The sequence below is a fragment of the Myotis brandtii genome, unplaced genomic scaffold (assembly GCF_000412655.1).
Source record: "Myotis brandtii unplaced genomic scaffold, ASM41265v1 scaffold528, whole genome shotgun sequence".
Lineage (NCBI taxonomy): Eukaryota > Metazoa > Chordata > Mammalia > Chiroptera > Vespertilionidae > Myotis > Myotis brandtii.
This window is the reverse complement of record NW_005369930.1, coordinates 459,865-477,549: the sequence shown is the minus strand read 5'-3', so window position 1 is coordinate 477,549 and position 17,685 is coordinate 459,865. Positions and strand designations below refer to the sequence as shown.

Genomic DNA, 17,685 nt, shown 5'->3' with positions numbered 1-17,685 from the left:
GGGGGGGGAGGGGAGGAAAGAGGACATGACAGTAAATAGTTCCTGTTTCCCGTATGGGGACAAAAATGTTCTAATATTGATGTTGGTGATAGTGGTGTAACCCTGTGAATATACTAAACATCATTGGACTATACACTTCAAATGGTATGCTGAGCCTGTCTTAATAAAGCTGTTTAAAAAAGCAGCAGTCAACACACACATGTACACAGACATGCGCACACACAAGCAAATGTATAATACAGAGGTACGTCTATAGCAGGAAATGACCACTATGGCCATGTGGGACTGGTGTCCACTCCTGTATACCATGTGGTAGCAGGATTCTTCCGTTTTCTGCTTCTTTCTTCCTTTGGGTCACATTTCACTGGGTGGGTGGGAGTCGGGGGGGCGGGGCGGGAAGAAGAGCGCCCGTGAAAAGCATTCCCAGTCTGCAGTCCCTGTAGCACGGGCGGCATCCCACGGACCACGTTTTCTGTTCTGTGTGGTCTGTGCTCATTGGCACCTCTTGTTCACTGTCCAGGTGCACAGGGATCGATGTGGAGGTGGCCGCCCTGCCCAGAGTCTTGCTCTGGGGAAGGCCCAGGGCTTGCCTGGGGGAGAGCTTGTAGTTTCCAGTGGTCCTCACCTTCCAGAAGTTTCCATAATATCCTCACCTTAGCAATAAATGTCTTCATTGTTGATTGCCTGCTTGCTGTTTTCTGGTCTTAATAGCCACTAGATAGAAAATACAGCATTAGATGAAAAAAATATTTTGTAAACGGAGGCATAACATTTTTGTTTCAAAGGAGTAAAAAATACCCATACAGTATGACATTTTAAAATTAAAATGAAACTAGTGGTTTCTTTATTCCTTTTCTTGGCTTAATTTTACAGTTTTTATTTCAGGATTGAGTTATTGTCAAGAACACTATTTTCATGTCTAGCATAATTGGAAAAGCGCAGGAGAATAGAGCATGCTTTCTTTTTCCCCAGTGGGAAAAATACCAGATTTTAAGGGAAAGAGCAAAGTTAACTAATGTTTTGTGTGTATTTAGGTGCTGAATAGGTTGAATTCAGTTCAAAACTGAAAATCTAACTAATTCTGGAGACGTGCTCTTGTCTATAAAATTAGTCTGAAAATGGAGAAGTGGATGATTTTCCATCTGCCATTCTTAGTATCTTGGGCTTTTGTTTCTTGTCTGGAGCCTAAAATGCACTTTTCTTTAGACTTCTGAGGTCTCCTTCCCCCAGCCCCACTCCTGTCATAGCAATTCTGATCATCCCGTGAAAGCAGAGAGACATTGAAAGTGCCCCACCAAATCTTAATGACTGTCCCGGGACATGGACTTGCATAAATGACAACAGGACAGCCCAGAGTGGAGCAGGAAGAGTGGAGGAGGGAGGAGGAGCAGGAGATGCTTCAGGGGTGTTCAGGGAGGGGAGCACAGTTCCAACGCTGCAAGGGTGAGAGGGGCACAGGGTCCCAGGGAGCCAGGTGGGTGGGTGCCAGCCCTGCGTTTTGTAATTGCAGAGTTGCCACAGATTGTTGCCCCGAGTTACCTCCTCCCCTACTTGCAGCCTGCCCCTGGGCTGTGCATCCAGCCAGGAAATTCCCATTACTCAAGGTTCCCATTACTCAAGGTGACCCCAGATGCCACTTATGGGAGGAGATGGGAACTTCTAGGGACAGTTGCATCTTGGCATACAGACCAGCACTCTGAAGAGCTGAGGCACAGGGCAGACAAGGTCAGGCATGGCTGTGAGAGGTGTTGGGAGTGGAAATGCCAGTCGGAATTTGTCCAGAGTGTATGGATCTTGCCTTGAATCAGATGGGGCAGCACAAAGCAGCCCCTCCTCGGTTATCACCCACCTCCTCTGCAGAGAGCTCTTTTCATAGGGCTAGCAATTCATATTGTGCACCCACTTCTCCTGATGGACAGAACAAGAAGTACGTGGAGCACGTTGCTGCATCTTTTATATGCCGGGTCCATCACTTAATGTCTCCCAGATAAAGCTGCCAGCCATGGACTTGCTGTAGAAAGATGTTTCCTCCTGGAGAACTGGTGTGTTTTGTTTTTAAATAAATTATGACAATGATGTGCTCCACCATATTTCCATTTGTACCGTAGCTACTAGGAAGCTTGGCACTCAATCACTGAGTCATCCACATTGGGGATGGATAGATGTAATTTTCCTTCCTTTTACCATATTTTAAACCTTTAATTTCAAGTTCAACAGCCTTATTGTATACTTGGCTTTTATATTGTAACGCACTACCTACCCCTTTTGGAAATTGGAGGAAATCCGAAACAGATGTAAGTCACTATTCATGTATGGGTCTCCTCCGGGGAGCAGATGTATGCTGTGACGGTGGTTGGGTGATGCCCTGCGGGCGTCCAGGCAGCTCAGCATGGAGTTTCCAGACTTCTCAATCAGTATGCAGTAGAGGAGGCTGTTTATAATGTGATTTAGAAATCCAATCTCATCTGGCTTTATGGAGTTTTGTTCTATTTAATATCAAGTGCTAAAATAGCAAGGCAGCCAAAAATATATTCAAGGAAATAGAATTTTTAATCATGAAACTGATCTCTGTGGGGAAATAGCTTTTATTTTGTCATAATAAGCTAGGCTGGCTACCAGAATTTGTAGAGCCATTTGCGTTGTAAATCAGGAAGGCCTGCCTGAAGATGGGGAGCATTAGGAGCGGCCATTCTTCCTCACATCTGCTTCCAAACATGAAGGCCTCTGGGTTGGGAGGGGGTTGCTCTTATGGGACTAGGGCACTGGGCTCACAGACCTGTATGTATTATTTAGCGAGGTTGATCTGTAGTTGAGTTGAAAGTGGCAGAGTCGTGTGGACGGCTGGTAGAGTCAAGCACATCTGGGTAGTCTGCTCCCAGACGGTTCTGTTGGTGTTGGCCCCAGGCTCACAGCTGGAAAAATGGTGCTTTGTCACTTAAAGCCCTTGACCCTCACTCTTCCCTCCCAATGCCTCCTTCATCCTTTCCTCCATCCTTCCCTTTTGTGAGTTTGGTGAGAGCACATTGGCCTCTTTAGATGCTGGAGGGCAGCAAACAAGATCAGACCACCCTTAGAGGTGACATGGGTTTGAGCTCTCGCTACTTACTCCTAGAGTGCCTGGTGTCAGACATCCCCTCTTGGGGCATAGAGGGCATTGTCCCTGAGTGCCCTCCAGGGAAGCCAGCCTTCCAGACAGGCAAGTCCTGGTCCCAGGGCTGTGGCACTGAGACCTCCCATGGCCCCTCCAGTGAGGCACAGGCATTCACCCATGGCTCTCCCCAGCTGCCTGCAGGTTTGGGTTTTTCTGGCTGGTTCATTGAGAGCTTACACAGGAATTATCGCCGGTCAGGGATGATGACCGCTTTCAGAGCCTAACCTTTGTTTTCCTTACCCATTGCCTGATTCCTGTAATTAGAAAGCAGAGATTGCTGTTTCAGCACTGTGTATGTTACTGTTTTTTAAGTGCTGCCTTTTACTTCTGTTAGTAAATTAGGTGTTCAGAGATGATATCACATACCAAACTTGCTGTCTTTAGCAAATTTACCGATGAACAGTTCTGGTTGGTGAACAGTAAATTTTAGAGATGTGGTTAATAGGAAGAATCATATAAAAATGATTATTTATTTGCTTCTTAGAATGAAGCCAGAGTTTTCTTTTCTTCTATCTTGTAGTCATTTATTCATCCATTCATTAAACAGTTTAGCACTTACTGTATAACAGGACCAGCTTTATATTCTTATGTAAATGCCTCTACTTACTACGGAAAATAATGCTTTTTCTCTGAGAGAGAAAAAAAGACCCATAATATGTAGTTAGGAAGTGATGCAACCTCTAGCCTTTGGCATAAATAATCAACATGGAAGAAACAAATCTGTTGCAAGTATGGTTGAGGTGAAATAAGCCCTAAGAGCTGGGATATCCACCCTTGCTCTGCTGTGGGGCTTCAAGCAGAGACTTGGGAGTAACCCATCATTCTTGGCCCTTTTTGGTGGGGTTCCCAACTGTAAGATTATATGGCCCAGGGTGGGGTGCTGGCTGCTGCTCCCAACACTCCTGGTCTGAGTGGTTTGTTAATGTTGGCACAGGTCCACTAGCTGGCTCTCTAGTGTTGTCATTGTCATAGCAACAAGGATGTTTCTATAACAGTCCAGATTGGGAGCCTGTAGGGTGGGAGGAATGTGGATGAGACTGCATTCATATTAGAATAATATAATTTGGCATTTTCACATTTTTAAGTATCTGTTGTTCAGGCTCTTCTTTCTTTTATCCTACAGTCCCCACCTTGAGAGAGAGAGAAAAAAACATCAATGATGAGAGAGAATCATTGATCGCTGCCTCCTGCTCGCCTCCTACTGGATATTGAGCCTGCAACCCAGGCATGTGGCCTGACAGGGAATCGAACTGTGACCTCCTGGTTCATAGGTTGAAACTCAACCACTGAGCCACACTGGCGAGGCCAAAAAATAATTTTCAAAGGAAAATATGGTAAGCCCCAATTCACATCATAAAGGTGACAGTAGGAAAGTCAATAAAGTCAGGCTGGTTTGAGGTTAAAGATTGTGAACACTGCAAAAATGATCAGTTCCAGAAACAGAACTGGAAAACTGACAGGCCCCATGGTGAGCTTGGTGTGTGTGGTGTGGCTACCCATTCAGGTCTGCTCAGCGGAAGGAGCAGTCACCAGGAACCTGTGTCTGCTCCTCCTCATATCTCCCCCTCCACCTCCCAGTCTGGAGATGCCCATGGAGTCACGTCCTACCCTTTCCTGTTGGTGGGTTCATCACTCACTCTGCATGCATATGCATGTGCGCATATGACCTTTCACATCTGCCAGAAGCCTTCAGAGAATCTGTCTTTTGACATTTAACAACTGACTCGAAGCTTGGCTCGGATTCAAATGCCTCTTCCCAGATTGGCCATGTTCATTTGCTCAGCTCATGTAAAAATGGCACGTTCTGGAAGGAAGCCTTGTGATGTTAAGGTGTTTTAAGGATAATAGTGGCTATAAAAAGACATTTATTTGTTATTTATTTTTCCTCACCAACTGATAGCCATTGATGATTCCTTGATGAGAAAGAAAAATTTCTGGAACCTATTGGGTTAGAAAAGTCTCAAAGCTAGAGGGGCCTTGGAGAGTTCTTTCTTTTAGAGTTGGGAAAACTGCGGCCCAGAGAAGAAGGTAGGTCTCATGCCAGAAATGTCCACAGGCATAGATTAATACTGGTGCTGTTGGAAATCCTAAAAAACGCCTTTGTGTATCAGAAATAAGATTTATTGGCACAGAAGTAAATTATCAGCATCTACCTGAACTGCTGTTGGCATGGTGCTATGTGCCCACACCTGTCCCTCTTCCTAGTGCTGAGTCTGGTGCCAGTGCACGCCCCGAGCCAGGCATCTTTAGAACTGAAATGACTTGGTGACAAGGAAGACTCTGGGAGGTGATAGCATGTTCGAGGCATTTCTTCCATGTAGTGGTCTTCACCTGGGCATCAGCTGTCCCGGTTGAAAGCCACCTCTCATTCATTCCTGCTCGCTCTCAGTTCACAAGTAAACAGGGCTGTTTGGACAACCCCTCATGCTTAATCTGAGCTTCTAGCAGAGGATGCTGGCCGTTGTGGTTTTGATAATGATCTCTAGACAGACCCAGGGTCAAACAGGGGGTTGTGACATTGTGGACATTTCCTGCAGGGCTGGCCAGGCAAGCTGGCTTTCTTGAAGGTTCCTCCTTTTTCTCCAAATGTGCTTGTGTGTGAAGGAAGGGGCTTGTGAGCGGGAGACACTCAACCTAGAGCAGCTCTCTCTTTCTGGAATTTTTCCTAACTGATTAATCACTCTGTATTTTAAACAGCTGTAGGTCATAGTTTACTCTCATCAATAAAGAGTCTTTCTCCTTAATTATTGCCCCAACTTTGACTAATATTACCAAATTAAATTCAAAATAAAAAGGAACCTGGGGATTGAATGGTTAAGCAAAATGTGGCACATACACAATGGAATGTCATTTAGCTGTGAAAAGGAAGGAGAGTCCGACACATGCTATAGCATGGGTGAACCTTGAGGACATTAAGTAAAATAAGTTAGAGAGAGAAGGACAGATACTGTATGATTCCACTGCTATGAGGTTTCTAGAGCAGTCAGATTCAGAGAAACAGAAAGTAGAAGGGTGGTTGCCAGGAGGTGGGGGGAGGAGGAAATGGGGAGTTGTTGTTTAGTGGGTACATAGTTTTTTTTTTTTGCAAGATGAAAAAATTCTAGAGATTGATTGCACAACAATGTGAATATATTTAACTCTACTGAACTGTACACTTGAAGATGATTGAGATGATTAATTTTAACTTATATATATTTACCGTAATTTAAACAGTAACAAAAATTAAAGAGACTAATGTGAGTAAAACAAAACAAAAATCCTTAATTCCTAGGTTGATGGATTCCTACTTTTATCAATTTGTTTTAGAGGTTACTGTGAATGCTACGTTGCATTTTTAACACCACCGATGGTATTTTCATTAATATTTTGACTTGTGGTAGCACAAAAACCATGCCCTTATGAAGACCTAATGAATGTACAAAAGTGAAAGCAGGTGCCTTGCTATGAAATAAACCCATTATTTGGAAACGTGTCTGTGATTAGCAAGGGGACCAAATAATTATATGCTATGTTGATGACATATTTACACTTGCTTTTTAGGTGAAGCCAAAAATCTTCCCACTTACCCGGGGCCAAACAAGATGCGAGATTGCTATTGCACCGTGAACCTGGACCAAGAGGAGGTTTTCAGGACCAAAATCGTGGAGAAATCACTCTGGTAATGTCTGCTCTTGCTGTATTGGATACCGATAAGTTTTATTCTGTATGGAAACTATCCTGAACACATATGGCATCTTGCCATCTTCTGTGTTGCTTAGTTTGCGTGAGAATTAGGAAATGTCCACATGGCTCTGCCTTCCAGGGCAGTTATAGCCAGAGCATCCATCCTCAGTGGCAAACTGATATTCCCCAGATGCTCGTGATGCCCAGGACTGGACAGCATTGGGAACAAAGCGCACATATGTGACTGTTTGTTTGCCTCCAAGACAATCTATAATAATAAAAGGGTAATACGCTAATTAGACTAGACGTGCTTCCAGGCGTCATTCCAGACATCCTTCCGGATGAAGCCAGGGCTGGAGGGAAGCAGCCTGTGTCCCGGGTGCCAGAGGGAAGCCAGTGCCGGCAGCCAGGGGAAGGAAGGCCTACTCTTGCATGAATTTTTGTGCATCGGGCCTCTAGTGTCTTATAAGAGATGGACTGGAAAGTGTATACTGCACCAGAAGAGTACAAATCAAGGATTTTGAGTGGGTAAATATTTGGAAAGCACTTTTCTTTTTTTACCACCTTCCTTTAAATTTATCTAGAGAGGCGTGCCCAAGATGGTCATAAAAGTAACTATTCACTGAGATAGGAGCCCTAGAAAACATTTATTGATAGAATTTGAGGAAGACAGGGTTCAGGTAAGAAAGAGCAGCATCTAACAGGTCTTAAGACTGAGATGTTTGCTGTATAATGAAAAACATTAGTGTTTCTCAACTTTAGCTTGCTTAAGAATCACTTGGAAGGTTTATTAAAAACAGATGTCTGCCCCAGGATGTCTGGGGTGGGGCTGTGATTTGCATATCTAACAACTTCCAGGAGCTTCTGCTGCTGGCCCTGGACCACACCCAGGGGGTAGGAAGTGATGGCAACTAAAAGTCACAGCAGTTACAGGGGGTGGGAAGTGAGAAACCAGAAATGCGAACAGTGAGACGGCAGAACATCTTGGTACATGTGTGTTAGCAGTTGGGGGATGGGTTAGTGGTTTGCAGTCTGGGGGAAGCACACCAAAGCCAGCAGTGGGGCCCTGATCGTGTTGTTTATATGAAGTGAAGAAGAATCCCTGTGCAGCCAGTGACTCCACCTTCGGGTTTCGAATTATGGGTTGTGTGGGTCCATCCAAACAGCTATTTTGAGTTTGAGAACATTTTTAGCAGATGAATTATATCCTTGCAGATTGCTGCTTCTAAGTGGGAACAAACAACACATTCCAATGACTTAGTGAATTTAATTTTTTGAAAACTGCAAAGGATCTCCTGCCCCTGAAACATGGAGACATTTCCTTCTCCATCTGCACCATTGCCACCAACACTGGCAAGGCTCCGAGCTATTACAGTTGTGTTATTTTAATGCGTACACCAGATTCTCTGGAATGCTTTCCTGAAGAAAAATGAAAAGTCTGAGGAATTTGTGAGAGGTAAAGTCTGGTTTTGGGTTGATGATAAGATGACACTGGGGATGGTGATGTTACTGAACCTTCAAGGGTTATTTCCATTTGCCTAATGTGAGAAAAACCCTTTCCGTGTTTAGTCAATGTTAGAGGCCCGTGGGTCATAGACTTGGAGGATTACTGTCAGTCTCTGTAAAGCGCTACTCTCCATAGGCTTGTGAATGAGGGTCTTTGGGAAGGGAATAGATTTGGGAACCTCTCTTTTAGGTGAGGTTGAGAAATGGGGACCATTGTCTTCAAAATATTTCAGGCAAATTGAGAAGTAGAAATCATGGTTTCTGGTTTTGGTGGCACTAGAAAATGTTTTTATGAAGCCAAAAGGGGAGGATGAGAGTTAAATAACGACAATGATTTACCTTTCTGGGAAACCAGCTGTAATCATCCAGAATCAGGTGTGAGCCCCTAAAATGCTGCCATAAGAAGCTAGTTAATTATAGTGAGTGCATGAGGTAATACTCCCTATTCATCAGAACTTCTAATCCCTCCACATACTATTCACACTTTTCTTACAGATAGTTTTAATAAACTTAGTTATTTTTGTTTATTAATTTATTCATTAGCTTAATGAATATTTATTGAGTGCTTATCTAATACTAGAGGCCCAGTACACGAAATTTGTGCGTGGGGGGGGGGTGTCCCTCAGCCCAGCCTGCACCCTCTCCAATCTGGGACCCCTCGAGGGTGGGATCGGGCCTAAATGGGCAGTCAGACAGCCCTCTCACAATCCAGAACTGCTGGCTCCCAACCGCTCGCCTGCCTCCCTGATTGCCCCTAACTGCTTCTGCCTGTCAGCCTGATGACCCCCTAACCACTCCCCTGCCAGCCTGATCGACACCTAACTGTTCCCCTGCCGGCCCGGTCGCCCCCAGCTGCCCTCCCCTGCAGGCCCAGTTGCCCCCAATTGCCCTCCTCTGCAGGCCCAGTCACCCCCAACGGCCCTCCCCTGCAGGCCCAGTCACTCCTAACTGCCCTCCCCTGCTGGCCCAGTCACCCCTAACTGCCCTCCCCTGCAGGCCTGGTCACCCCCTACTGCTTTCCCCTGCAGGCCTGGTTGCCCCCAACTGCCCTCCCCTGCTGGCCTGATCGCCCACAACTGCCCTCCCCTGCAGGCCATCTTGTGGCCACATGGGGGCAGCAATCTTTGACCACATGGGGGTGGCCATCTTGTGGGTTGGAGTGATGGTCAATTTGCATACTGGTCATGACTAATTAGCATATCAGGGATAATTAGCATATCCCTCTCTTATTATTGTGTTGGAGTAATGGTCAATTTGCATACTGGTTGTGACTAATTAGCATACCTGGTTGTGACTCTGAGGGCGTTGTGACCGATTTGCATGTTACCCTTTTACTAGTATAGATACCAGGTAAGGAGAGAGGTACTGTTAGCAGAAAGTTAAAACTGACAGCAAAGAGATAAATCTACACTAAATAATTACATAGTTTAAAAAATATTAGTATATGTGGCCATTTAGTATTGAAGCAAAAACCCTATTCCCACTGATGGACTTTGCAAGCTTGCAAACTAGTAGCCCCAAAGCTCTACTCTACAGTATAAGAAAAAAGACAAATGAACCCACTTTATAAAAGAAGTTAGCAAGGGGCTGAGAATCAAGATAATGGCATAGGTAAACACCAGTACTTGCAGCCTCCCACAACCACATCAAAATTACAACTAAAATACAGAGCAGCCATCATTCAGAACTGCCTGAAAGCTGGCTGAATAGAAGTACTACAATTAAAGAAGTAAAAAAGAAAGCACATGGAGACTGGTAGGAAGAGTGGAGGTGCTGAACGGGCTGGTCCCACTCCCATAGGAGGCCTCTGCAGCCAAGATATCCCACCCAATTGGGGTAGCTTTCTCCCAGACAGGAGTGCTTGCAGGGGTCATTGTTTCTATGCTGATACCTCCCCTGTTGCAGAGCAGACTGGCAGCCATATCTGAGTTTCCATCAGTGTGGCTCACACTGTTCACTCTGCCCTGGTGATTCCCTGAGACCCCGCCCCATCCAATTTGCAGTCTCACCCAAGCTATTTGCAGCAGCTTTTCCATATGAATGGCCTGTCCTGGCTCAGGCTTCAGACTTTCCTGAAATCTCTCAAATAAGTAGCAGTTGGCATCAGCATGCCCCATACCCATCAATAACAGGGATAAAATAGCTTGGCCTCGCCTGGGCACTTCCAAGGCCACCACAAGTAACAGCCATCTGCAGATTGCTCTGTAGCACCCGCTGGGTGGCCCCAGGCAGTGGCTGACTTTGCACCTCCCAGGAGGCCCCAGAGCCAGTGCACCTGGTAGACAGCTTCACTGAAGCCCAATTGAGGCATAGAGGTGTTTCCTGCACAGCAGCTCTTCCACTGTAGTCACAGCTGGTTCTCACAGCCAATTGGCCTGGAGATCAATTCCTCCCAGTGATGCCAACAGCAATCAAGGATCAACTACAACAAGACTGTGCACACAGCCCACATACGGGTGCACCTAGAGTGCCCAGCTCAGGTGACTGCAGAGGTTAAGCCACTGGGCCCTAGAGGACACCTACTACACAAGGCCACTCCGCCAACTCCAGGAGACATAGCAGCTCTACCTAATACATAAAAGCAAACACAGGGAAGCAGCAAAAATGGGGAGACAAAGAAACATGTCACAAATGAAAGACCAGAAGAAATCTCCAGAAAAAGAACTAAATGAAATGGAAGCAACAAAACTACTAGATACAGAGTTCAAAACAATGGTTATAAGTTTGCTCAAGGATCTTAATGAGAGCTTCAAGGGACTTAGTGAGACTTTCAAGGATCTTAGTGAGAATTTCAGACATGAAAAGGACCAGTCAGAAATTAAGCATATACTAACTGAAATAAAGAATAACTTACTGGCATTCAACAGTAGAGTAGAGCATTTTGAGAATCAAATCAACAATTTGGACTATGAGGAAGCAAAAACACCCAATCAGAAGAGCAAAAAGAAAAAGAATCCAAAAATATGAATATAGTGTAAGGAGTCTCTGGGACAACTTCAAGTGTACCAACATTTGCATTATGGGGTGCCAGAAGGAGAAGAGAGAAAGATATTGAAAACCTATTTGAAAAAATAATGACAGAAAACTTTCCCTACTTGGTGAAAGAAATGGACTTACAAGTCTAGGAAGTACAGAGTCCCAAACAAGAGGAACCCAAAGAGGCCCACACTAAGACACATCATAATTAAAATGCCAAGGGCAAAAGACAAAGAAAGAATCTTAAAAGCAGGAAGAGAAAAGCAGCTAGGAAGAAGGAGGAGGAAACAAAAAAAAGATATGAATAGTAAAATGGCAGTAAATACATATCTATCAACAATTGAATCTAAAAATCAAAATAAATGAATAAGGAATCTAATGAACAAAATAAACTGATGAATAAAATAGATCCTGGGGCATGGAAACATGGAACAGACTGACGAATCTGAGGGAAGGTGGGAGGAAGAGGTGAAAAGACATTAACCAAAGAATTTATATTCATATATGCATTACCTATGGACATAGACAATAGGGTGGTGAAGGCTTAGGGTGTGGCAGGAACCAGGTGGAGGGGGCCAATGGGGTACAAAAAAGGGGGACATCTGTAATACTCTCAACAATAAAGATTAAAAAAAAGAAGTTAGCAAGGAAAATTGCTGGTGCCACATGGTCCTGAATATTTGAAACCAAAAACTGTCTCTCTGAGTTTGCAGCCTGAATCTACACCACATTCATGGTAGAAAAATCTCAATCCATGCATATTGTTTAATGTAGTTCTAGATCAGTAGCTGGTAACATCCAGTGAGGCAGCAACATACCTGTCAAAAGCAAATCCAATCATTTCTTTCAAGCCAAGTCCCAAAGAATTCTCCTTTATAAAGTTCCACGGACCATGAGCTAAGAGGAGAAAATACACAAAGAACAAGGAAATAAAGATTCCTGTTCATTTGCTAAGAGAAACAACAGACAGAAGAATCAGACCTGCAGAGTTTGCAGAATATCAACTAACAAAGTTTAATGAATTTAAAGTAAAGACAACATTCAAAACATGAGCAGGAAAAGAAACAATAAAGAAAGACTGAACCAATTTGAAAAAGAACAAAATAGAATTTTCAGAAATGAAGAACACAAGAATTTCAATGAAAAACTCAGTGGATGAATTAAATATCTGATTAGACATAGCTGAAAGGAAAATTGGTAAACTAGAAGGCAAATTTGAAATACACCCCAGAGACGCAAAGAAATGGAACGTATAAGATAGGTTTAGAGGAGACATAGAGATAGAATGATGTCTAAACATGTCTCATAGGAACTCCAAAGGCGAGAGGGGAGAGATGGTGGGGAGGCCATATATGAAGATTGCAGGAAGATTCACTTACATTCTTGAGTGGCCTTGATTAGAGGGGCAGAGTTCAGAGGCAGACCAAGTGGCCGCTGATAGAATGGGATGAAGTGAACAAACCTGAGAGACAAGGTTGGGCAATGCTGTCTGGACTAGGCCACCTATGCAAGCAGTTGACAGCCACCACACCCACAGTTTAGTTGTTGCCTTCAAGGAGGTGTCTGCTCCCTCTTCTTGCAGCTCCCCAGCATGCCTCCTTCAGGCTCAGCATCGCCTTTGAGATCTGATCATTTATTTGGCAAAGCCACTGCAGAAAACAAAAAGCCCACATCTGCTTTCTGAACTCAAAAGAGCTTAAGGGCTTGGCTTCCTGGCAGGCTGCTGGTCAGAGCAGGCAGGGCCTTGCACTCTGTCCAAGTGAGGGATGTAGTGCTACAGCAGGAGCCTCCCAGCAGCCTCTGGGGGAAAGGGTAGCCTTGCGCTCAGTGGCTGCTCCGTATTGTCTGTCTTCTGACTCAGCATTAAGCGCAGACCGAGTGTGAGAAGAGGAAAACACATCTCTCCTTTGCCTCCTTTTCACCAGCAGAAGGTTGCCCCCGGGGATCAGACCAGGCCGATCATGCTGTGCTGAGTGCTCCCCAGCAGTCACTGACTGGTCTACAGCATCACTACCTAGTCCTGAGCAGGTATCTGAGGAAAGTGCCGCATTTGTTCCTTTCTTTCCTTTCTCTCTATTTTTTTAAAAATAATTTTATTTATTTTTTTAAAAATATGTCTTTATTGATTTCAGAGAGGAAGGGAGAGGGAATGGGAAATAGAAACATCAATGATGAGAATGAATCATTGATTGGCTGCCTCCTGCACGTCCCCCACTGGGGATCAAGCCCGCAACGCAGGCATGTGCCCTTGACCGGAATTGAACCTGGGACCCTTCAGCCCGCAGGCTGACGCTCTATCCACTGAGCCAAACAGTTAGGGCCTTTCTCTTTATTTTTGACATGGGGGACTGGAGGTTGAGAGATAGCATCTGTTGCAGATTTATTTGTTAGAACTCACTGGCTCTGACACATTTGGGAGAATAAGCCCTTTCTCCCTGGCCTCATCCCTTCTCCAGGAAAGTGATTTGGGGCAAAGTTTCTGTCCTACTAGGAAAAATATCTTCCTGATGTTGAGAGTGAACTATTTTTTAATCATGTAAATGGTAACTCATTATTTGTGTACTGTTTGTTTAAACTAAAAGGCTCTATTGGCAGGGCTGGGCTGCACAATGTGTCTGCAAGGGCACCTAAGCACTCTGCTGGACGGGGCTGCCTTTTGCTTCTAAAACAGGGCAGGGGGAGGTTATATCCTGGAGGAAATCACCATTTTATCCAGTGAAAAGAGCATATTGATGTTATATGAACAAAAGAGTTAAAAATAAGAGCTAAAAATAAGTATTGGGTTAAGCCAGTCATTTGCAAGAATATTCCATAAAGTATCAGTGTTTTAATTTCCTTTTCTCCATGTAAGTGATTCCTGTGAGGATGATATTGCCTACCTTTCCCCAGGAAATCCCCACAAAATATACTGAAAAACAAAACAAAACAAACCCCAGCTCCTGGCTCAGTGAAGTGCTGTCCCAAGGTTTCCGATCTGCCCCTCACCTCCCCCAGTGGCAGTTCTGATTGAGGCTGTGCTGAGCCTCCGCCCCACAGCCCACCCTGGACCTCTGCCCCAGGTCCAGCCCAGAAGCCCCTGCCCTCCTGCTTCCTCCCACCTGTTTCCATTTGGGTTGCCATCTGGAAGGGAAGGGGTACCACATGGTCCTGGCCCGAGCCACCAAGGCATGACACTTGCTGCCCTTCTCGTTTTTCCCCAAAGGCAGAGCCCTCACTGCTCCTCACATTCTGGTTGGAATGGTGCTCACCCTTCTGGGAGTTTGGTTATCTCTGCTAAGTGATGAAGGCAGGTAACAAGGCTATGTTAATAGTAAGATGCCTTTTTGTTTAAAAAATTGGGATTGCTCCAAAAATGGTCTTGAACATCTATATGTATAAAAGCCTAAGCGACTGTTATGACGGAACAACCGGTCGACCAGTTGCTATGATGCGCACTGACCCTACTGGGGATCGAGCCTGCAGCCCTGACCAGGAATGGAACCAGCAGCCTCTTGGTGCATGGGACAATACTCCACCTACTGAGCAACACTGGCTGGGCTGAAGTTAAAGCTTTAAAAATTCTTTCTGATATAAATGTAGACTTCTGGCCCAGAGATTCCACACCAGCTAGAGTAGATGGACCCATCCCCCCACAATGCTGGGGTACACCAGTGGTGAGATCCATCCCTCCATGATTCTGGGGTTACTCCAGGTAGGAGAACATGTCCCCCACAATCCTGGGGTGCTCCAGGTGGGGTTTCACACCTCCATAATCCTGGGGCATTCCAAGAGGTGAGATCCACCCCCTTCCATAGTCCTGGGGTGCTCCACACAGGGAGACACATCCTTTCAAGTGTCTTTGCATGACTGAGAGGATCAGGGATCCAGTGCACTTGGTTGTTATTAGTGATAATCACATCCTCAGTGGGTTTTCCTGGAAAGGCCTGATTTGGTCACCATAACCTTTGCGATGCTGTGTTTTTATGGGTGAGTCTTGTGAAAAGAATCTTCCTGAGTAGCTTTATGTAAATCAGATTTTCTGAAGACCGTGTGTGCTTTCTGTCACCGCACTTATTTTTATCCTCTATGCTAGTTTCTGGCAGAGGGCTGGTCGCATGGCTCTGACATGGTTACAGGGTTTCACACCGGCCCACAGGGTCCCAGGCTTGGTGCCATGCTTCAGTGCCGGAGCAAGGGCAGAGGCGGGTGAGGTCGGTAAGAACATCTCTTTACCACCATGCCATCCTCTCTCTCCTGTTTCTTTCTCCCAATCTTCCAAGAAGGGATATTTGTATCTGGGGCAATTCCGTGGTCAAGGAGCCCATCTGAGTTATTTCCACGTTTAAGAACGGTTTAGATTTGTAGTATTCTAAGCAAGGACTTTCTCCTCAACTCGAGAGGTGGGCAATGACCATCAACACCAAGGTCCTGGTAGTCTCAGTTGTTGTGGCCTTGGGGACTCCTCACATTGACATTTGGCGGAGTGGGCCTTGGGAGTTCCAGGATCTCCGTGGGGTGGGTGTGCTCACAGCTGGATGGGCTTGCACGGGGAAGGAGCCATCTGAGTGGGGCATTAAGATGGCTCCCTTCCTTTCTCCTTTTGGGACCATGGGCTGGGCAGTTTCCGGGCTGGCAGGATGCTGGAGTTAATGGGGTTACCCTGCACAAGTTAGAACCTTTTGCAGGAGACCCTAAAAGCTTCCCCCACAGGGTGCCCACCCCTCTCCTCCTCTGGGCTCCTGCCTGACACTCTTCTCCTCTTTCAGGGCCTTTTTTTTGGAGTTTGAAATATTTCTGCTGTTACAACTGGCCAGCATGTGACTCGGTCTTCTAAGAATTATTTCAGTCACTGTGAAAAGCGCGGCCAGGCCTTAATAAAGATGGTCTGATTGTAACTGGTTAAGAACATGTGATTTCTGCCTGGGGGACACGGGTTGTGGGAGGAGAGAAGCTGCTGTGGACGACAGGTCTTGGCGTTTTGGGAGCTGTGTGCAGTGGTGTGAGCCGTGCACAGCATCCAGTGGACCCGCCATATCCCTATGAATAGCAGTTTTGCAGATGGGGAAACTGAGTCTTGGGGAGGTGAGGTAACTTGCTCGGGCCCCTTGGACCTGGGTCAGGCCCGGAAATACAGGCTGCAGATCGCCCATGAAGCGGGTGGTCGTGGCCAATGGGCTCTGGTCCCGACACACAGATGTCCAGCTTGGCTCCTGGCCCTCCAGGAAGAGCATGAGCAGCTCCCTGCGAGCGTTTCCCAGCCCCGGTCCTGTACCTGCCCAATGTGGACTTCCTGCTCCTCTGGCCTGGCCTGCCAGGCCGGGCTGCCTACTGTTCGTGGTGGGTGTCCCTGTTACCTGGCAGCGGCCACCATGGACCCTTCAGCGCTTCACGGAAAGCGTCCGCAGCCCCAGTGCTTGTGCTGTGTCCCTGCAGTGCAGGCTGTGATTGGCCCAGGTGACAAAACACGTGGTTGAGTCCAGCCAGGACACTTCTGCCCCAGCATTTGGACAAAAACTGCTCTGACCTCAGATTCTCTCCTTCCCCGGGGGAGGGTTAACTCCAGTCCCCACTTCAAATCTGCAAGACGCTGTGCAACACGCCATGCATGTCTTCATCTGGTCCCGTGTGGCGACAGAGTGGCTTTCTCTCCTAGGAGCTGCCTCTCCATGGGGAGGCTGCTGTGAATAGTTCAGGCGGTGACAGGGGTGAGGGTTAGAGTTCAGTATGAGACTGAACATCTTGCCTTTCAGTCAGAGGCAATATCTTTTTGGGAACCTCAGGGGAAAACACAACCGTTTGTAATGAAAGGTCACAGATGCCGAGGGTCCGTGCTGCACAGGGGTTTTTAAATCTCCACCTAAAGGAAATGAGAGGTGGATTTAGCAGAAACCAAAACGGCTTTCCTCCTGCCTCTGGGTGCCTGCAGGATAACTGTGGCAGCGGGAGGCCCCTTTCTGGAACTCGATCCCCAGGCCTTCCCAGGCCAGGCGCAGCACTGCCTGCTGCAGATATTGCACCCCAACAATCCATGTGGGGTGCAGGCTACATGACTTTAATGGCATTTGAATCCAGCTGTTCGTGAATGATTTAACCACATGCTCATTTTATTAGCCGAGCACTGAGCTGTTCAGAGATAGGCTGGTGCCCTTTTTAGAAAACTGGCCTTGCTTACTTGGCTTCAGTTCACGTGGGGCCAGGGAGGAAGTGAGCCCTGAGTTCCCCTGGGACCCACAATCCACTGCTTCTAGATGCTCAGCCCTCGACGGTGGCCTTCTCTGTGGTGTATCCATAGCTCAGACTTCGAGGCACAAAGACCCTCTTAAGAATAGCCCTCTCACAAAGAGACGCAGTGCGGGCTCCCTGTTCTTCAGCACGCAGCCTTTCTTTATCTACCCAGACTGTGGAGAGGC

The 17,685-nt window shown here is 46.2% G+C and overlaps 1 protein-coding gene across 1 annotated transcript in view; it reads left to right on the top strand.

Moving 5' to 3' along the window:
- Positions 1-17,685, top strand: part of RASA3 (RAS p21 protein activator 3) — a gene marked incomplete at its 5' end in the record, with an annotated part of 194,043 nt that overhangs the window by 101,342 nt on the left and 75,016 nt on the right. The window contains 1 exon segment of the mRNA XM_005877689.2: positions 6,692-6,809. Within this exon segment, the coding sequence (XP_005877751.2) occupies positions 6,692-6,809 (118 nt within the window).